The 21,879-nt window shown below is 51.9% G+C and overlaps 1 protein-coding gene across 2 annotated transcripts; it reads left to right on the forward strand.

The window, feature by feature from the left end:
- Positions 1-1,966: 1,966 nt before the first annotated feature.
- Tmem9 (transmembrane protein 9) lies at positions 1,967-20,853 on the forward strand. Of its 2 annotated transcripts, none has more exons than XM_090341445.1 (6): positions 1,967-2,002; positions 2,441-2,542; positions 3,508-3,599; positions 10,846-10,954; positions 12,651-12,782; positions 19,898-20,853. In XM_090341445.1, exons 2-6 carry the CDS (start codon positions 2,477-2,479, stop codon positions 20,048-20,050), a joined length of 552 nt encoding a protein of 183 aa, XP_090197571.1. In that variant the 5' UTR covers positions 1,967-2,002; positions 2,441-2,476; the 3' UTR covers positions 20,051-20,853. The 2 variants fall into 2 exon arrangements, with proteins under 2 accessions (XP_090197571.1, XP_090197570.1); XM_090341444.1 differs by lacking the exon at positions 1,967-2,002 and adding an exon at positions 2,017-2,309.
- Positions 20,854-21,879: the final 1,026 nt, after the last annotated feature.

Consider the following 21,879-nt stretch of genomic DNA (forward strand, 5'->3'; position numbering starts at 1 on the left):
CACTGAGTAGCAACCCATGAACAATTGTGCCATGTCCTGAAAAGGTGCTCTAGTTTCTCCCCTCTTCGCACCCAGTTCTTCAGCTGTTACTTAGACTGTGTTGTCAAGGAGCCTAGCCTGGCTGACATCAGGTCTAGAAACCTGAAACATGCCGTAAGGGTCTCTGATGCTGAGCTGGGAGACATGAAAGGGTTAAAGAGCTTGGAATGCTAGCTCAAAGTGCTCTCAGAAATGGGAGGGCGGGGGAGGCTGAGCCCACAGGTCAAGCTGCCGCCTGACAGGGGTAAAAATTACTTCTCTAAGTGTATTTAAATAGAGCCATTTGGGTACTAAAAGCTTAAGGCCTTGGAGATAAGATAGATGTCTGTCCTATGGATAGAATATTTATTGCCAATTATTTCTATGTATACAAAGCATATCTCATATTAATGGTTGAAACCACAAAAATAGATTGGTACCCTAGTCTCTACACTTACCTGTAAGTCACCCTTCTCTGTTTTGAATTCAGTAAAAATAATACTTGTTGACAAGGTCATGGGAATCAGAAGTTGAGTGAGCTTTTTGGTTGCCCTGGTTCCCCAAAATCTTAATTCTTCAGTCTGGTGTCCCATTATGGACTTGTCCAGGGTCATAGTGGTCAGTGACAATAAGCCAGGACCATCCCCTCTTCACAGAACATTCCTGTGAAAGCAAACCAAGCCACTGTTGTAACCCATTTGACCACAAGAAGCTTGGCATCAACTTCTGTAATCACAGTGTAATCTGGCTTTCTGTGCTATTTCCTACTTCCCCATCCCCAACCTAAACTCTCTTACAAATACGCTGTGCAAACCTACAGTCGGGGCTCAGACTTTAGAGGGAAGTCCTCTAGCATAAAAGTCCCGCTGGCATAAAATAAACCTGAGTTGTTCCAGCCTCTCTGAGTGTTTCACTTAGTCTCTCAATGGTCTATTCATGTTCCCATGACAATGTGAATTGTACAGCAAACTCTGTACTCTTTCCCTATGATTAACCAGTCAGTCACTTTCTGTTGCTTACAACTGAAGCACTCTTATCCACAGGAGTCACACAGGTGTTTGAACACATCCCTTCTTTAGACAACATTCTTCTTAGTACTAAATTGTAAGACTGATCTGCTTTTAGGATCACCCAGTACAAATTATATTCTTCCACATGATATCTCTTTAGAGATGTCATTACTTGCTAGACTAAAAGACACCCCTGTGATGTGATTGTTCCTCAAATTTAGGTCGTACTGGTCCACCCTCCAGGAGATCCAGCCTATCAAAACTGAAGGGGATCTTAGGATCCAACCAGCTCATTTTACAGCTCAGGGAGCTGATGCTGGGAGAGGAGGAAAGGTGCCCTGCACCAGGTAACTCAGAGACGTAATGGCAGGGTCATGACCAAAGCCCTAGAGTCCTCAATCTTGGCCTGGTGTCATGGGCACAGATGCACAAACAAGGGGATTGTCGTGCACACACTCTGCAGGCCCAGCTCCATAGCAGGGTCCCTCCCTCCCTCCACTGTTAATTCTGTTTAATGTGTCAGTGTATCTGTAAGGATAGAGGAAGTGCCGGCAAAGCCTGAAGAAGACCTGCTTTCTAGACTGGTGGGGAGGACAAAGCTCATTTTATCTCTTATTATCGTAATGGTTGTTACCAGTTTTGTAGGTCATAAAGTGCTCTCTCTTTAAAAACAAGACGCTATAACACAAGGAAGGGCAAAGCACTCAGGGCCTGTGAGGTCTACAAGGCGCAGAAAGACAAGACCCTCCCTTCCACATCCTACTCGGGAAGTTGACTTTCCCTGCTCTGGCTTGGTCTGGTTTGAGGAAGGTTTTCCTCTCCCTGGAGCCGGAGCCTCCAAGCAGAGCCGGAGGTGGACCCTGTTGCCGTGGTGACCGCGGGGTTGCGCTGAGAGACAGATCCCGTAGCCAATCGGAACCGGGTGGGGGGGTGGGGCCAGCCGGGTCTGGCGCTGCTGCGGCGGGGGCTGGCAGGTTGGTGGACGCGGCGTTGGGGGAGGGGAATGGGGTCGCAGGGACTCTCGGGGCGCCTCGGCTGAACCCCCAGATCCCAGGGCGCGGTGGCATGCCTTCCGCCGCGGGGCGAGGGCTCCCAGACTCCACGCCGGGAGCTCCCGTCCGGTCTGAGCTCGCAGCGGAGGCGGAGATGGCGGAGCGCTGAGGGACGGTGCACGGGTCCGAGCCAGGCCCGGTGGGGGAGCTGCGGGTTCCCGGCGCCCGTGCCCCCCGCAGGCCCCCGCCGCCTGCTCCCCGGGAGGCCGGAGATTTGCGGGAGACGAAGGCACGTGGGGGTGGCCCGGGGTTGGAGGCCCTGGAAGCCTGCAGCTCAGCCCCAGCCCCAGTTCAGGGCCGGGCGCGCAGGCCCCGGCGTGGCCACCTCGCTTCTCTCCCACTTCACTTCTTTTCTTTTAGGTGACCGGGCTTGCTGACTCCGCTCGCTTGGCAGGCATGAAGCTCCTGGGCTTGGTGGCCGTGGTCGGGTGTCTGCTGGCGCCCCCAGCTCAAGCCAACAAGGTGAGGGGCGCGGGGTGCGGGTGGGGTGAACGGTGCGCCCCGCGGTGCCTGGCTTTCCTTAGAGCCCGGCCTGCAGGGCTTCCCGCGGCTGCTGCTCTCCCGGGGTTCCTGCCCCGCACCCACCCATGGCCACTCTTGGGGTGTCGTTTCAGGGTCAAGCTGCTGGCCTTCCTAAGGCCATCAGGAGGGGAGATGGGGAGAGGGGCACTGTCCGATCGGACTGGCTCTTGGCAGAAAGTTCGTTGGCGGAAGTTATCAGTGTTCTCTCCACCTTCCTTTGTCTTGGTAAAATAGCGATTGTGGGCTACTGCTCAGCTTAGGGAGAATGGAATCACAGAGCCATGTAAAAATGCCTTCTGTACAGCCCCGCACAAGTAGAAGTTTCTGCTGGAGGAGTGCTGGATTCCTGAGGTGACCCCCATTTCTCCGGATAGAGGAGTTGGGTTTGGGTAGGTGTAGAATTAGATTCTGAAGGTTAGCCCTGGCTTTTGAAGGAAGGTTAAGCCCCTGGGTCTGCTTCTTACTTTCCTGAGATTCCTAATTGGAATAATGGTGTTGGAGATGCTGTCTTTTCATCTTTTCTGGGGAGGAGAGCTTTCCCCGGAGTTGCTTGAATATTCCCATGGCAACAGTACACTGTTCCTTTCTCCTCCCAAACCAGCATTCCTACCCTAGAGAACTAGAGATGGAAATGGCCCACCAAGTACACACTCAAGAGTGGGGCATGCAGTGGATCCTCTGACACTTCAAAAATGGTGACCGTAGGCAGCTTTCTTTGAGTGTCATTTGCCATCTGGGCAGATTGTGTCTTGAGCCTGGGCCTCAGCATCCTTCCTGTGGAAGCAGTCTTCACCAAACTTGACGTTGGGGTGCACATAAGTGGCCACTTTGCTAAAGTTTGGCAGCCTTACTAGAACTGAACCCAGACAAGGGGCAGTCTCATGGAGGTGTGCTTTCTTTTCCAGAGTTCCGAAGATATCCGGTGCAAGTGTATCTGCCCACCTTACAGAAACATCAGTGGGCACATTTACAACCAGAATGTGACACAGAAGGACTGGTAAGGCATTGCATATGGCTAGCCTTTGACAGCTACACCCAGTTGAGATTCCAAATGTTTACTAGAATTCTTGCACCTCTTTAAGGACAACCTTCTCGCCTATTTCTTCAGAGGGCACTACAAAGAAATACTTGGGGACCAGGCATGATGGCATATGTCTAATCTCAGCCTCTGAGGAGATAGAGATAGGAGGATTGTAGTTCAAGGCCAGCCCAAGTGAAGGCTAGCAAGATCCTAGATCAAAAACAGGCATAGTGGCACATTCCTGTAATGCTAGCTAATGAAGAGGCAGGAGAATGGAGGTCCAAGGTTGGTGGGACACAAGAATGAGACCCTATCTAAAAAAGAAACTAAAAGCAAAAGGACTGGGGTAGGCTCAAGTAGTAAGAGTGCCTATCCAAGAGTATGGCCTAGTAGTAGAGTGCTTGCCAGGCATGCATTAAGCCCTGGGTTCAATTCCTCTGAAGTGGTGCTGTGGCTCAAGTGGTAGAGTACTAGCTTTGAGAAAGCTCAAGGATAGTGACTAGGCTTTGAGTTCAAGCCCCCTGATCCCCAGGACTGGCAAAAAAAAAAAAAAAGGCTACTTGACTAAGGTGACCATCCTCTGTGGTTATATGTGGTTATTCAGTAACAAAAAGATCTTTGTGGGGGGGGTTACCCCTCTCACCTAAGGTCTAAGGTCAAGGTGGGTCAAGGGCAAGTTTCTGAAACAGCAGAGGTCAAATGTAGAGGTCAGCAGGCCTCCTCCAGTCTTGGGACAGCAATTATCTGATCTGCTGATTGTGAGAGGACTCAGAGCTCTCACATTCTCACAGTTCTTCATTATGAACTTGTGCCAGGGTAAAATCATGTTCATACTTCCCCTAGAGACGGCTTACCCACTTCCAGCCTGCTGAAAATGTATTCCTTTCCTCATAAACTTTCCTATCACTTTCACTTTAAAAAAGTACTTGCCTGGCCCAGGAGTTTGGCCTAGTGGTAGAGTGCTTGCCTAGTATGCACAGAAGACCCAGGTTCGCTTCCTTGGTACCACATACATAGAAAAAGCTGGAAATGGTGCTATGGTTCAAGTGGTAGAGCACTAGCCTTGAGAAAGCCCAAGAACAGTGCTCAGGCCCTGAGTTCAAGACCCAGGACTGGCAAATAAAACAAAACAACAAAAAAAAGATGTTTGCCTACCAAACTAATGGAAGGCCCTGAATTCAACCCTGAGTACATATACATATATTAATGTGTGGAACTGATTAGAATGTCAGCTGAGGGGCTCCCAAGGAGAAAACTGGGTTTTGTGTTTTGCTTTGAATTTGGATTTTTGTTTTTTGGTTGGTTTTTGAAGTTTGGTCTTACTGTGTAACCCTGACTAGACTCAAACTTCTGCCTCAGTCTCCCAAAGTGCTGGGATTATAGGTGGGCACCACAGCTCTCGCCTTCAATGCGGATCTGTAGTGATAGGTGTGTATGGGTAGTAGAAAAGTTGAGAGAAGTAGGTGGTATTATATTGTGGCCATGAGTTCAGTCCTTTTGCAGAGCTGCTACCTGTATTCTAATCCCTTAGTTACCTTCTAAAGGCAATGTGAAGAGTATTGTTCTCATTTTAGGACTGATCAACTGAGGCCCAAAGAAAGAATTTATATTATCGAAGTCTTGAATGGTTTTTAAAAACAGAAATCTCAGCTGGGTGCTGGTGGCTCATGCCTATCGTCCTAGCTACTCAGGAGACGGAGGCTGACAGATATTGGTTCAAAGATATTCCGTGAGACTCCCCAGATTAACCACCAAAGGGCTAGAAATGGTGCTTGGCTCTGGTGGTAGAGCGCTAGCCTTGAGCAAAAGAAGCTCAGGAACAGCACCCAGGCCCTGAATTCAAGCCCCAGGACTGGTACCACCACCACCACCAGCAAATCCTATTATATGAAGAAGTTAAATTTAGTTTGTAAATATACAGGCTTGTATGCAAGTACACACCAATGTATTAACTGAAGAATGGTATTTGTAAAGAAGAATCCAAACGGTGTAATTCCTTAGGAAAACAAACTACAGTCCAACGAAGTGAATACCAGGAAACTGGTACTTGAAAGGTCTAGGGGAGAGACAAAGTGGAGGTAGAGAGAGGAGGTGTGGGAGGTGGTGGTAGTAGTCAATGCATGTCCTATGAAAGGCGTAGGGGAGAGACAAAGTGGAGGTAGAGAGAGGAGGTGCTGGGAGGTAGTGATAGTAGTCAATGCATGTCCTATGAAACTGAGAAAATTGAGCAGACGGGTTGGGCAGAGAAGGGATGGAAAGGATGATAAAAAGGATGACTGGACAAGATGCATTGTACTTATTGGGTCACCCCTATCTACAACTACTTAAAGATAATAAGTATATGGAAATAATAATATTTTTAAAAAGAAATAACCAAAGAATTCAGTTAGATAAAGGAGACCCATTTAATGAAAGAAGTTTTGAGCTTATTGTAATATAAAGAATAGTTTAAGGAATCGGACATCGCCTGAAAGAGGAGAGGACTTGGGGTTACTCAGTTGCTGACCTAGACCAGGAGAAGGGCAGGTGTGACAAGGAGTATGTAGGATTAAGTGCTACGGGGGATGTCACTGTGGTTTCTTGCTGTAGATTTCAGGCCAGTGAATGAAATAGGAGACATTTCTAGTCCAGGACTGTGAAGCCACATCATTGGCAGGATCTGAGCACACATGGAATGAGGTCACATTCATTGGCCAGGTACAGTAGTTCATGACTGTAATCCTTGCTACTTGAGAGGCAGAGGACAGGAGGCTCATTCTTGGAGGCCAGACTGCACAAACAGTATACAAGACCTCATCTCAGCCCATAGCTGGGCCCAGTGGTGATTGCTGTCATCCCAGCTACTTGAGAAGTATTCTAATCCAAGCCTGTCTAAGCATCCATGCAAGACCCCGTCGGAAAAACAACTAGCGTGAAAAGGGCTAAAGGTGAGGCTCAAGTGGTAGAGTGCCTGCCATGAGTTTATTGCGTGGCGGGGAAGGGGAGGGGAGAAAGAGTAACATTGTGGGGAGGCTGAATCAGATTTGTCTCTAGTGAGGACAAAATACAGATTCCAGGCACACCCCTAAGATTTTGATTGGTGGATGGTACCCTTTAAATCCCACCCCCACTCTAGGGTTTGAACTCAGGGCCTCATACTCTTGCTTCATTTTTTCACTCATAGCTTGAGCCACTGCTCAAGCTTTGTGCTGTTTAATTGGAGATGGGAGTCTTTTGGATTTGTCTGCTTGTATTGGACTGGCTCCAAACCTCCCGAGAGGCTTGGTTTATGGGTATGTGCCACTGGTGCCTGGCTACAAGGTAACCTTTTCTTGCAGTTCCTGAGGTGCTCCTGATACAGTAATCTAGAGTAACCCTAAAGATTCTTCTAACTCTGGGAGAACCCGTGTCTGACTTCCTGAGAGACAGTCACAGTCACATAGACGCCAAACACCACCAGCCCTCCTGGCTTCCAGTTTAGCTTTACCACTTGCTAATTGTGTGATGAATTACTTCATCTCCACTGTACTTTGATTTCCTTATCTGTAAAATGTTACACTGAGAAATATGTGCATACGTGTGCATGAGGTTCAGACCCTGGCACATGGAAAGTGGTATAGAAAGCATGAGCTGCTATTTTAAATATTTTGTCATGCCTTCCTAGCAGCTGCACAAGTAGACATCAGATTCACACCATAGCCCCGGAAGCTCGGGCTGAAGCACTAGCCTATTTCCTGTCCTTCTGCCATACTCAAGGAGCCAAAAACCCCATCAGGACTTCAAGAGACCCCAGGACCTCCTTAAAGCTAAGGTTATATTTGAAATAGCATCAGTGAAGAAGACACTGATAGACTCCAAGGCCCATCCTGGGTAACTCATTATACCCATGCCCCTGGCACTGGCAGTCACCCCACCCACTTCAGTAATGTCTTTGTCCTGGGGTTATAGTAGAGATTGAAAACTCAAGCATAGATGCCCACAAGGAACAGTCCTGTCTGCACTTTTCAGCTCGTACTTTTTCTCCTTCTTCCCTCATTGAAGGATGCCTATGAATGATCTTACATTCCAGTCTTCAAGGCAGTACCAGTGCATGGTGCTGGTAGAAACAGGCTGGGAGGTAGACCCCAGGTTTCCAGAACCATCCACATTGGCCCTTGGAGTCATATGCTGGCCTGGAGCCTCTCTGATGGAAAGAGGTCTTGATTTTTGATCCTTCAACGCCAGGGTGTGGTGCAGGATTGAAGATCACGTTGAGTGAGTCTTCAGGTTTCCTGCTTAAAGCACCTTTGCTCCTCCATTCCCCGCGGCTATGCCTAGTGAAGTCAGAAATTCCAGCTGAGTCCCGGTTGGGTGGCTCAGCCACAGTGTTCTTGTGCTGCTGGTATTCTGCCATCTAGTGTCAAGAGTTTGTACTCAACTATATCCAGAAGGAAACCCCAATAAATGCTGCCCCATTTGTGGGTCCAGCAAAAGACAATCTCAGAGCTGGAAGAAACAAATTTGATTCATTAAAATAACATCCTAGCCAGCCACTGGTCGCTCATTTGTATAATCCTAGCTATTCAGGATAAATCAAGTAAAATAGGATCTTTCTACAAACGCCATCTGTTGTGGAAAAAAAGTATATATGACACAAACTCTTAATTTCCCTGGCTGATGGGGTCCCTCAAACCTCCCTCACTCTACCTGCTTCCTACATCTACCTTCGGATGCTCCTAAAAGAGCAGAGTCTGGAATACACCAATCAAGTTCAGGGTCTGGGATAAATGAGGAAACTGAAGCCCAGGGTGGTTAAATAAATCCCCTACAATCGCAGACCAGGTGGAAGAGCAAAGTGTTTACTAGCTTCTCTTTCTTGTTAGCTCTCTTCCCTAATGTCTCTGACTTAACCATGGAGTCTGTTTCATCATTGATTCTGACAAGGTAAATGGAGACTCTTAAGAGAGCAAGAACATATTTAGAATTTTACTGATTCCCAGAGGAGCAAGAATGGGCAGAAAGCTCAGCTTCTTATTAACCTTCCCTTGCCCCCTCACTGCCTATTTCTCCAGGATCCCAAGATGGGGAGTGCAGATGGGTCTTTCCTGCCTGCCTGAGGCTGGGCCTTTGGCCTTGGTTTATATGTGGGGGTTAGGGGTAGAGCACAGATCAACTTTCCACACGCAGAACACCGTGTGTCTCTCATCCCCAGGAGGCTTGCCAGAGAAGGTGGCACTCCCTCTGCACAAGGACAGCAGTGGAATGTGGTTTTGCTTGTTAGCTCCTCCTAGAGGTAGCCAGGGCCACAGCCTGAAAGTGGTGCCTTTAGGTACAACATGGAGACCTGTCCTGTGGCATCTGCTGAAACCAAGCTTCCCAGAAGTTTCATCTGATGGGTGACATACTGGACTTTTAGGGGGACCGTCTTCACTACATGATCCCCACCTCTCCCACCCTTTTGGTTCTGTCAGAAACCCTGCTTAGTGCGGAGTGATCAGGCTTGTGCTTAACTTTTAAAGGATAGAGCTAAAGTTAAGTAGTTACTTGGCTAGCCAGTTGGTTATTTCGTGCAAATACTCAGGGGCTCACAGCCTTGCTTAGCTTTTTTCACTCTAGGTTGGCCTTTACCTCTTGAGCCACACCTCTACTTCTGACTTTTGCTGGTTATCTGGAGATAAGTATTCCTTGTATTTGTCTAATGGGCTGGCTTTGAACCTCGCTCCTCAGCTCTCAGCGCCCCGAATAGCTAGGATGATAGGTGTGGAGCCCTGGGAAGGTTCTCATGTCATCAACTTCAGCATCTCACCGGAGAGGACAAGCCAAGGCCATGGACTGTTAGTGACAGAGTCAGGACAGAGCCCAGGCCCAACACCTAGTTCACCTCTGCGAACCTGGGAGGGTTGTTTGATGTTTTTCCAGTGGCAGTATTGGTTCTGCAAGGCCTTTGGCTTCCTCAGTTGAAGGTCTGCAGACCTGAGGATGGCTGGGGACCAGGGACCTGAGTGCAGATCTGCGCACCAGTGCAGGTCCCGTGAAGCTGAGTCAGCTCCCACAGTGGTAGGTACTTGGCCTTACCACAGTAGCACTGCCACTGAGCCTGTCTCTTCCATTGTAAATATGAGGACTATGATTTTTAGCCTACTTTTTCAGGAGCATTGCCTGGTGACAGTGGCCCTGGGGCCTGTTCTTAGGGCAGTTCATCTTTGTGGTAGTCTCCCTGAGCCTGGATCTGACAGCACCATACTAGACCCAGGGGATGTGACCCATAAGACTTTACATCCACTGGGCAAGACAGTGCAAACCAAGACAGCCTCAGTGTGGTCTGGGCAGTGGGAGGGGTGGGCCAGGGAACTGGCTAAGCATGAGAAGATCAAAGGTTGAGCTGAATCCCTAAAGGAGCAGGTACCGCATTCCTATACCCGCTGTATTCCCGTACAAGGGATATGAGGCTCCTTCAGAGACTAATCGAGCAAGTCAGCCTGGCTGGAGGTGGGAGTTATATGAAGAGTGGCAGGACACGGGCCTGGCAAGTGGGTAGGGCCTCGAGTCTGTTAGGAGTTTGGTAGAGTGGTTTGTTTGCACTTGCCCTGGAGGTACTGAGGCATTGGCTGGTTTTAAGCCAGCCATCCCAGGGGCAACCGTTATGCTGCAAGGTGGTGTCAGGCAGAGGGAAAGCAGGGGCTGGTCATTTTCAGAAGAAGTGATAGTGAGGGCCTCTGTGAAACATGGCAGTGGGAGGGAATGAAGGTGGATCTTACAATGTTTAAGGAACTACAATCCCCTGACAGACGAGGGAGAAGCTGGTGTCACAGGTGGCGCTCAGGTTTGATTTAGTGGAGGAGTAGGGGGCATGGATGCTAGACTCATGCGCTCTCTGACACTGGAAACATCACAGAGCCAGTGTGCAGAGGACATAGGGAAAGTGGCAAATTCACAACCTCATGGGACACTCCCAAGGTAAATCAACTCTCCGGACATAGAGTCCAGCTCTTTAGAGGAAAGACTCTGGATGAAAGGGGCTTCCAGGGAGAACTGAGCCCAAGAGGAGAAGGTAGCCACGGGGACAGAGAAGCCAGGGGCAGAGCTCTGGGACCATGAATGAGATGCAGAAGATTGTTTGGGAGCCTTATTCTGATGGACTGGGAGGTTTCTACCCATCTCACCCTTCATAAACCACCCTCCTTGGGAGAGCCCTTCCCACGCCGACCCCTACCCCTCTGCTTCTGCCGCCTGCCTCCCGCTGCCCTGTCCTTGTGTGTTACAGCAACTGCCTGCACGTGGTGGAGCCCATGCCGGTGCCTGGCCACGATGTGGAGGCTTACTGCCTGCTGTGTGAGTGCAGGTACGAGGAGCGCAGCACCACCACCATCAAGGTACCACACACGCCGTGCCCCGACCCAGCAGCGCTCCACTCACTTGTTCTCGTACATTCCGGAACCTTTCACGTGGCCATTTGGCTGGCTTCCGGGCTGAGCTCATATAGACACAGGGTCCCATTTCCCACACCTTGGGACCAGTTCTCTGGCGTCTGTCTCATGGCTCCCCTGTAGTGAGAGGCGAGGGGCTGGGGGGGGGCGTCCCCCCATGTACTCCTGTGGGCTCAGTGTCATTGGGTGTCCGCCATATCTGGATACCAGACACACTCCTTGCAGTCTCACTGGGCTTCCAAACCTGTGTCAGACTCAGGAGAAAGCCTCTGGGGACCCACAAGGAGTGTTGGGTGCTGGCATCTGGAGTCTTTTACTTTGACCCCAGTCTTCTCATCGATCATTTGGTGACTTCAAGAGAGAAGTGGTAGACGTGGTAGACCACACAGGGAATGAGGAAGGACACCACCAAATCCCTGTCCATTCCTGGGCCACCAGGCAGGACCTGATAGGACCATGTGCCCCAGAGGCCATGAGGCCTCCCTATTCTTCTTGTTCTTCTGTTTGCGTTCCACAAGTCTGGAAACAGCTTCAGAAATAGCTCAAAGTTTAAAGACACCGCTGAGTCCTCGCTCAGGTTCCTGCCTCTGAAGTGTATTTGAGGGTGGTTCTCAGGCTATCCCTCCCTGCCCACCCTTCTCAGATCTGCAGCTCCACTCAAGCTGACCCCTCCGGAAAGCAGCAGTTGCCCCACCCTCCTTAGCCCCCCCAATCATTGCCCTGCCAGGGTGTGCAGGCTGTACCCTGCTCATCCTCCTATCCAAGGCAGCCCCTCCCTGAGCCATCTCTCTGAACTGGTTCCAGTGAGCCCTGCCCCTAGGGACCAAATTCCTGAGCACTTCAGTTCCACAGCAGATGTCACTTCCCTTTGTGGCATGAGGAACTTCATCAGCTACAACCCCCTAACCTCTCACCTTTATCTCTAGTCTTTTTACCTAGGGGCTCTTGGTTTATTTTGCCAGACAGACCAGCTGCTGTTCCTGCCCCATCTGGAAGCAGGCCACGGGTGTGGTTATCCACCTTGTTTAAGGGCATAAACACTGGTATCCCTGGCCAGGAGACAAATTGGTCCAGTTGGACTTGGCTATTGACTAGATGGACACCAAAGTTGAAATTCTGCCTGGGCACTGTCCTTGAGTTCTTTGCTCAGGGCTAGCCCTCTACTACTTTGAACGACAGCGCCACCTGAGATTTTCTGGTGGTTAATTGGAGATATGAGTCACGGATTTTCCTGCCCAGGCTGGCTTTAAACTGCGATCCTCAAATCTCTGCCTCCTGAGTAGCTAGGAATACAGGCATGAGCCACCAGGAACTGGTATTGAGATTCTTCTTTAAATAAATAAAAAATAATAATAACACAAACCTTTTCACAGTCAAAGACTAAGGCTGGGATTAGAAGCCAGGGATAAGCCAGGCATGTGGGAGAAGAAAAAGCTCTATGTCTGCTGGAGCACCCCTTGCTGGGACAGAGGGAGGTGACTATTCCTTCCCTTCCTTATTCCTTCCATGCAGCCTCTTTTCCCGGTCCCAGTGCAGTGCAGTGGAGTCACTGACCCTCCTAAGCACCTATGGCACCAGACTAAAAATTCCTGTCCCGGGCTGTGGGTGTGGGTTCACAGAACAAGCTTGGTCTCTTCCTCAGATCATCATCGTCATCTATCTGTCTGTGGTGGGCGCCCTCTTGCTCTACATGGCCTTCCTGATGCTGGTGGACCCTCTCATTCGCAAGCCGGATGCCTACACTGAACAACTACACAATGAGGAGGAAAATGAGGTAACTGGGGCTCAGGGCTCCTGGCATGTGAGCCCTGGGGGCAGATCCCAAAGGCTGGGGTGTCTCCCCTCCTCCCTGACCCTTTGTGCTCCAGATTGCTCTTCTGTCCATCTTCCTTCTCCTTATCACTAAGACTCAGTAAGAAACTACCATTTCCCCTTCTAGATGGAGCAGAAGGGCCCTGGTTTTCTCATACCTGACACTTGGCAGAAGCCAGGGAAGCTTGTCTGATGTCAGCCTACATTCCCAGGCAGGGGGGGCAGGGAAGTGACAGAGCCAACTAGGGCCAGTCATATCATTAGACCCTCTATGTCGTATTCTACCTGCTCAGACACTGGACTTGGGCTCAGATTATTCTTTGGCTCAGCACTTACACAAATGTATGTTGAGTGCTAGCTTAGTTCAAAGCCCAGCCCAGGGCTGGAGACAAAGGGAGAGGGGTCTCAAGGCAGAGGGGGTCAGGTGGGTGGTGGTACCCAGACATTGCTATACATGTGTGTGGAATTTGGTCATCTGAAATCACATGGGCACTGGCAGTGGTGGCAGGAGAAACTGGCTGGAAAGATGAGACCTTGAATGTCTAGCTCAGAGGTTTGCCTTTGTATGATCCTGAAGATGGGTACCACTGACCTCGGCAGCCTTGCATGCTCTGCTCTGTCTGAGAAACACACAGTGTCCATAGGGCCTTGTGGTTTGAGGATAGTCCCATCCGCTGGTGGAGTGACTGATGCCATGTTCTTGTATGCATAGCAGGGAAGTGCCTCAACCATGTCCCTGGGTACTTGATTGAAGAAATCAGTAGGTGTTTAGCTTCAGTAAAAATAAATAAGTAAACTTTCTGGGTACTGGTGGCTCCTGCCTATAATCCTAGCTACTCGGGAGGCTGAGATGTGATTATCACAGTTCAAAGCCAGCATGGGCAGGCAAGTTGGTGAGACTTTCTCCAGGTAACTGTTAAAAGGTAGGAAGTAGAGCTGCGGTAGAATGCTAGCCTTGAGTGCAAAATCTCAAGGACAGTGCTCAGGCCCTGAGTTCAAGCCCCAGCACGAGCACGTACACACAAACACAACTCAAAGAGATGCATAACATCTGCTTCTGATCCATCATCTTAACCACTCAGCCACAATCTGCTTCTGAAGTTCTAGTAGCGGATCTACCCTCACTTGAGATACAGAAGGACCCCAGTGAGGGTTAGAGAGAAGTGTAAGGAGCTGGCTTAGCAGAGAAGGCAGGATGGTGGTGGAGTGGTGAGTTGTGGATCATAGCGGGTTCCTAGGTCTGGGCTGAATTACTCTGAACAGTTGTAGTTGAACCAGGATGGACCAGTCCTTGGTTAGAGGCAGGAAAGGGCAAGTTGCCCTCCAGAATGAGGGTCCTGAGCTCAGGACTAAGTGAAGGTGAGGGGGGCCTGAGCCAGCCCAGGCAGGGAGGAGGGAGACTGAGCCACTCGTGTCTGCTGTGCCACATCGGGACACCTGTCCAGACTGTTCCCAGTCTGTCACCGGGCTCCTGCTGGTGTGAATTTGGCCTAAGGTAGAACAGAGGTGACAAGATCTGGGCTGGAGAGGTGGTGGCGCTAGTAGTTGGGTGGTCTGTGTTCAAGAGGAAAGCTTGGGCGCCTACCTAGTTATTAATGTAGAGTAATAGCAGCTCTGATAGGGGAGGGGCATCGCTAATAAATACCAGGTGATTAGGGGAAAGGGAGTAATTGCAGACCTGGCCCAGGAGTAATTGAGAGATGCAGCCCATGATTACACAGCCCGAGCCACGGTTTCCCTGGAATGCATGGCTCTCGGGCACAGCCTTTCTGTGTCTTCTGCCATCCTAGATCACAGCCGGGGGACCAGCGCCCCACCAGAGCCCTGGCCTCTCTCCCTGTAGGAGATACGGGCGCTCCCCACTTGGAGCGTGTTGGGTTTGGAGGTAGATTTGGTCAGTCCACTTCCTACAGACAGGACCTGAGTTGGGTTGGACAAGCCCCGCATGCAGGCCTGGCTTGGTGGGAAGGAGTCTTCTCGGAAGCCATATGAGGGTGCAGTGGCCACGTGATGGTGGCGGGCTCTCATGGGCAGATGGAAGCAGAGCTGTGAGCCCTAAATAAACGAAGCAGTGACCTTCGTCTTTCACCCAAGGTTCAGATGGGTCATAAGTTGACCCTGATTTGGGCACCAGTAGCTGAGGCCTGTAATCCGTACTACTCAGGAGGCTGAGATCTGAGGACTGTGGTTCGAAGCCAGCGAGGGCAGAAAGGTCCATAAGACTCTTCAGTAAAGTTCTTGGGAAAAAAAGCAGGAAGTGGTGCTGTGGCTCATGTGGTAGAGTGCTAACCCTGAGCACCAAGAAGCTCAGGGACAGCGCCCCGGCCCAGAGTTCAAGCTCCAGGATGAGCAACAAATCAGTCAATCAATCAACCAATAAATAAGTTGGCCCTGACTTAAAGTGCTCCCCCATTGTGCCTGGTTCCAGGGGTCAGATCTTAGATCTCTTCAGGAGCCCTCAGGGTTGAGAAAATGCTGTCTGATCCCATGGTTCCATGTCACTTCTCTGTCCCTTGTCCCTGTGACTCAGTGTGGTCTCCACTTACAAGGGGTTGGGGCTTAGCAGCCCCCATCCTCTCCAGCTGTGTTCACGAATCCGGCAGGGCCTTTGTTGATTTACTCAGACCTGTATCTGTCCTGTGTCACTCAGGCATCAGAGAAAAGGGTGCAGTGGCCAGGGGAGATGTGACATGGTGAGACAGGCAGTCAGGTGAGGAACTGGGTGCTTTGGCAAAGATGGGATAAGTTACCTCTTCTTTGGCAGGCTTCCTGGCAGAGACAGACTTCTAGACCAGCTCTGAGGGTTGTGAGCCGGTGGGCACTGAACTGTGATAAGGGGCTAAAGAGAGCCATTGTGTCTTCACAGGTACCTGAAGGCCCTAGTTTCCGATGGTGAGGGACAGTCTGCTGTCTCCCATCACAGAATCCAAGGAAAGGGAAGTGTGGGTTGGGAGAAAGTCACCAAGCCCCTCAGCTGAGCCAGCAGGAAAGCCAGGCCTTTGTCTCTGGGCTTACTAGTGCTCTGGATCCAGAGTGTGTCCTTAGGTAGACAACAAGAAATCTGGGGCCTTCCCTAGGATGAAGGGCCTTAGCTTTCACCCCAAGGGAGAGAAAGTTAAGAGCAGGCCCACTGGGCTTTCTTGCAGGGTCCCTGGGTCTGTGCAGTTGGTGGCTTCAGAAGGAGACTCTGCAGACCCCAGGTGCTCCGGCCCCTCCCTCAGGAGGCCAGGGCCCTGGCCCAGGCAGGTCTGGAGATGGAGCATTTGTGGGGATTTGGGACCCATCCCCAATTGCTCCATCTCCACAGTGCCCATAGCCAGAAGCTCTCCTGTCAGGGACTAGGGCCTGTAAGGGGAAGGGGCATCCCCCCCCCCCAACTCAGGCCAAGTCCATGGAGGGATGAAAGCACCATGGTCCCTTTGAAAGCCCTGGCAGAGCCTCAGTGGACCTGGTGGCTGTGCCTCCCCCCACCCCCCAGATTCCTACAGCATTAGGCCTAATCCCCCAGCTCAGACGCCCTTTGAAAGGAGGAAGCCGTGTGTTTGCTGGGCCAGAAACAGCAACAGAGCTGTTTCAGATGTACAGAGCTGGCCCTCTTTGAAGAGAGAGGCGGGGCAGGGGGGGGCTCTCTCTGAGGCTGTGGCTGTCTCCCTTGCTCTCAGCGTGGGCCCCTGAGCACTGATGGGGTCTTCAAAGTTTTCACTGCAGTGGGGGCCCATCCTGGACCCTGAGGAAGAGCCTTGTACAGGGCAGTCAGGCAGACAAATAAGGGGGTAGTGGGATCGGGGGAAATGAGCTGGCAGAAGAGAAGACTGGGGGCACTGAGCAGCCCGTGGTCAGGGTGTGTGGGGGCCACGTACTGAGGACCCCAGGGGGAGGGGACTGACACGGGGAAGGCACTGATGGGCAGAGCAGGAGCAGGAACAGCTAGGACCCCAGATGGGCTCTGAAGGTGTGGTGGTATAACTTGATGGGCCGGTGGAAAGGTGCTGGAATTAGGAGAGCTTCATTATTTCTTTCCACAGCAGGAAGGATTTGAGTTAGCTTAGAAAAGTCAGGGAGTTAGCTGGACCATTCTCAAGGGCCTGGCACTGTTTGGCTTATACAGCCTGATTCTACTTCCCAGCTGGAACTAGAGGAGAGAAGGAAAGGAGGGGGAAAGAAAGTGGGAAGGGTTCTGTCTGCTCATCTCCAGACACACGAGCCCACTCACTGCCAGCTGGAAGCCAGCACTTCTAGCTGACTCGAATTGGAGCAGGGGCCACAGGGGTAGTTCACCAGCTCAGGCTCACTCACCCAGAGTCCTTCCAGGCCAGATGCTTCTGACCCTCGTGTCCTCTACCGGTGTTCTGTTTGTGCAGTAGCCCTGGGGGACACTTCTGACTGCCCTTTGGCTCCCTTAGGAGGACAGCCCTGTCCCACGATAGGAGACATACAGATGTGGGTATCCTGATGTGGCCCCACAGAGCTACACAGCTCTGAGTAGCAAGATGCTGCCACCTTCAGAGCCCCTGTCTCTTCATCCTCGGGGTGGGAGTCATGTTACTTGAACGCGCACCAGTGGTGTGAGCCCGGGCGTCCTGTTCTCCCTGTGAGGCGCTTGGCACTGTGGCCCTTGCTGGGGTCACTCTGGTCTGTTTGCTTGATGGGGAGAAGCTCTTCCCCCATCTTGCATCTGTTCTCTGCCTCCCTGAGCCTCCCAGACACCACTTCTAACGGGGAGAGGGCCAGGGGTTGGTGGCCTACCTCCAGAACAGATAGGGGCGAGGACCCCTGTGGAAACAGATGTGGAGTCCTTAATTGTTTTTAATCAGCCTATTAGCAGTGGAGCCCGGAGCCTCTCGGCAGCAACTTCCCCCACTTAGCGGCTGTTTGCTAAGACTTTACATGAAGAGTAACAAATGACGCTGTGGTAACGCGGTGGATCTCAGCCTGTTCCTTAAAGCCCTGCCCTGGCTCTTCCAGACACTCTGGAGAGCAGGGCAATGGAATGGCTGTGCCACCCCTCCGGCCTGTCTCAGGAACTTTCGCCCAGGTCCCCCAGAGTCACAGCCAGGCCCTGGTACTGGCATGTGGTGCTGTGTCCAGAAGGGACAGGATTGGGAGCAAGGAGGAAGAAAAACCCCTTTATTCCCCACCCCCCCGACCCCCAAGGCCAGGATGGCTAAATCCCAGTGGAGCAACAGCTCCCCTGCCTGGCGGGTCCTCGGTGCCCACCTCATCCTGAAGCTACACTAAGGCAGAACCAGTCACAAGTGTATTCTTAGCGTAAACCACAGAGGACTGGAGATGCAGAGGAGCAGAGAGAGAAGGTATGACAGTCATGATCCTTGCTGAGATGACCCTGGCTGCAGGCCCTCTGCTCTCCATCCCCTCTCTCCCCACTGGACCCCAGATCCTGAGTCTGTTCTTGGCCTTAGGGGCTCTGCTTTCTTGGAAGATTCCATCCTACAGGAAGGGAGGTTGCTTCTGACAGTGAGGCTTAAGAATCAGAGCAAGATTCAAAGCCAAACTTGGCCCCACAGTCTGTTGACCACAAGACAAAATGGTCAAGGAAGAAGGATGCTAGAAATTTCTTGAGCTCCTGCTCTGGTCTGCCAGTTCGTTCACTGAGGGCTTAGCCTCCGTGTTTAACCTCGCCATACCTAGCCATCCATCTTTTCAAGCTGGTGCTCAAACTGTGGTCACAGCCCACTAAGTCATGAAGTGAATTTGGAAACTCATAACTTGGATTTTTAAAACTTGCAGTGGAACAGATTGGAGAATACTGAATGTATCCTCATACATGCTAAGTGACTTGTCCAGGGGCACAGCCGCCGCATGGCTGGGACTGTGCCACCCCTTGCAGCCCCCACCTGGACCCACGGTTCCATCTGAGTTGGGTCTAGGGCATCTGAGGCTGAAAAGGGCACAAGCCAGGAGGCCTGACTGTGCTCCATGTACCCCTCTAGTGCTGCCTGAGCCTCCTCTGTCTATGGAGAAAGCTTTCCTCAGGTCCTGGCCAGGGGTACCCACTGGGCAGTGTCCTTCTCTAAGTCACCTTAAGAAATGAGTGCACAAGAAATACAGACTGCTCAAAGCTCCCCTCAGAGAATGACACACTCCAGCCCCTCCACTAGCCAGCCACCTCTCTTTACTGCCAGCCCATCTTTGCCTTCCGTCTCATCGCTGCCCCACCCCTCTCCCCAGCCTGGCAGCTGTGTGGTGACAGAAGCCCTGCCAGCTCAGGGCATTAGAAGTAAAGTTGCATTTACTGGGCGGCTCTGGGCTTAGAGGGTTGTGCTAATCCCTTAAGAGATGTATGGCAGGAGATGAGAGGCGAGGAGAGCTAGGGAGGAAATCCCCACAAGGCTGTGGGCCTGGCCCTCAGCTCTAATTCCCCCCAAAGATCAGGTTCGGGTCCTGCAGGAAATGCATGGGCTCCAGAGCTTCAGAGGCAGAGAAGTAGTAATTAGGGGAGGACTGATGACAGAACAGGGCTGAAAGGGGAGGAAAAGACAGGCAGGGAAGAAGCCCAGTGGTCCTGGGCTGTCACAGGATGCAGTGGTCAAGCAGGCACCGGGATGGAAAAGCCAGGGTCCATCCCTGCTAGAGCTTCTGTGCTATGTGCCCCATCTAGCAGAGCAGGTCCCAAGCAGACTCCCCAGCGGCCCCTTCCTACAGCTACATCGGAGGAGTGGCCGTCCTAGGAAGCCAGTGTCACTGTCACTGTTCCAGGCCATCCTGCTTTCTCCAAGTGGTGGGGTGGGCAGGGAACTTTGCAGACTTCCCTCGCACATGGTCCTGGGGACTCTGCCTGCGACTTGAGACTTGCAGTACTGGACCTGAGGGTAGGCTGGGAACCTGACTCAAGCCAGTGCTGCTGGAGCAACTGGGGCCCCAGAATATCTCCTGGTCCCACCCTACATAATCCTGCAGCCCGTAAGACTCCAGAGGGCCAGGCACATTGTTAGGCTCTGTAGCTGGACAAGGTCCTCAGGGAGCGTAGAGCCCTTGGGGAGGCTGGACTTCGGAGCTTCAGGAGCCCCCTGGCCACTGTAGCCTCGCCCAGTTCATCTCCTTTATTTCCTGCTACAGGATGCACGCTCTGGAGCAGCAATCGCCACGTCCCTCGGGGGAGCCCGAGCCAACACCGTCCTGGAGCGCGTGGAAGGCGCACAGCAGCGGTGGAAGCTGCAGGTGCAGGAGCAGCGGAAGACAGTCTTCGACCGGCACAAGATGCTCAGCTAGACCAGCTGGCACAATCGGGTCAGGGACCCGGGCCATGCTGCCAGCCTCCCAGGCTGGACAGAGCCAAGGGGCTCCTCTTCCTTCCGTGTGTCTTCCCTTTCAAAGCCAGTGGCATTTTTCCTGCTTCTCCTTCTCTCTAGGAATGTTGTACTTGACCATGTTTATGAAGGGGGTGGTGGGGTCTCTGGGAAGGAGAAAGCTTAGGCCAGAGGAAGTGGAGGCCTTCACGGTGGCTGCAGGACAGGGGTGGAATCTGACCCTCCTTGCTCTGCTTTTGCCACTTCTTCCAGCTCCACATCTGGGAGCAGCTCCACGTCTGGGGAGCATGTTAGCCCTTTGTGGGTGAGCTGGCTCATGGCGCAGCACTCAGCTGTGTCGGCTGGCATGGCTCATTCCCACGACTCCAGCGCCCGCCTAGCTTGCCTCCGGCACAGGAATGGTGCTGGCCCACAGAGCTCACAGTGGTGCCCCAGCCACCAGCACGCCTGATTCCTTCTCTCTACTCCTCACCCACAGACACCTGGCGGTGCTGTGCGTGCCTGCATACCCTGCCGCCTGTCTCCATTCTCCTTTCTTGGGAGGCCATCCAGGCCTCCTCCCCCTACTCTGCAGCTGCTGAGCCAGGAGGTTGGTTGGACCATGCAACAAGGCTGAGCAGTGGACTTAACACCACTCCTGTCCTTGCTCACCCCTCGTCCCTGAGCTTCCTATACTGTGCATGGAGAGAAATGTGTGTCCTTCTGTTGTCTTAGAGCAGTCTGTAAATCCAAGAAGCCATCATTAAATTGTTTTTATTTCTCTCACATTCTGGAATTGATGAGATTTGGGGAACAAAGCGTATGACCAGGATGACCTTGAGAAGGGCTAGAACTTTCTTCTTGGTAGGTCCCTACAGAACGACAAAGCCTTGGACGGACCAGTAGCCGTGGCTGAGCCATAGTAGAATCCAAGCAGAGCTTGGGACTCCCCTGTTGAGCCTATTGAGAGGCGTCTGCTGTGCACGAGCTCCTGGTGTCCTGGCCTGAGGTTTTGTCTGTTCCACCTTTGTGGGAGGGAGAGCCTGCTGAACCTGCACCAGCCTCGTGCCACCCTTTATCAGATCTGTAAGTCACAGGCCCAGTAATTGATGCTCATTGAAGAGTGTCCCCAAGTGGAGTGGCCGCTGGCGGCCCACACCTGTGATCTTAGGTACCCAGGAGGCTGAGATTGGAGGATTGCTATTTGAAGCCAGTCTGGGCAAAAAAGTTTGTAAGATTCTTAGCTCTAACCACCAAAAAGTCAGAAGAAGAGCTGCGGCTCGAATGGTAAGGCATCAGCATTGAGCAAAAAAAAAAAAAAAAAAGCTCCATAGAGAGAGTGCTCAGGTGTTGAGTTCAAGCCTCAGAACACACACACACCACACACACACACACACACAGTCCCCTAGGCTGGATTGGGGTTTGTGTTTGGATGCACGTGAGCTCAGGACCTTCGTGTGGAGCTGTGCTGGGTTCTCGGTGAGAGGGATGGGCAAGAGCACTTGAAGGGTTGGTTTCCATTTGCAAAGGCTTGCCTAACTCAGGTCAGAGCCAAGTACAAGTACTAGAGGGGTCGAAAGTGGAGCAGCAGCCACAGCTTCCAGGATGAGCAAAGCCTTGCAGTGCCACAGAGCAAGTCGGCCACACACCTGAGTTGAGGAGCTGCTGACAGAATGCTTGGCAGGGGTGAAGTTCGAGGTGGGGCTGGCAGAGGACGTTGGTTGTGTGTCCACTCTGCTCATCACTTCTAGGATGTTAAAGTCACCTGTAGGAAAGGGCCTCGATGGGCTCCACGTCCAGCTCTGGCTACAA

Source organism: Megascapheus bottae, chromosome 10 (assembly GCF_031878675.1).
Source record: "Megascapheus bottae isolate mThoBot1 chromosome 10, mThoBot2.hap1, whole genome shotgun sequence".
Classification (NCBI taxonomy): Eukaryota; Metazoa; Chordata; class Mammalia; order Rodentia; family Geomyidae; genus Megascapheus; species Megascapheus bottae.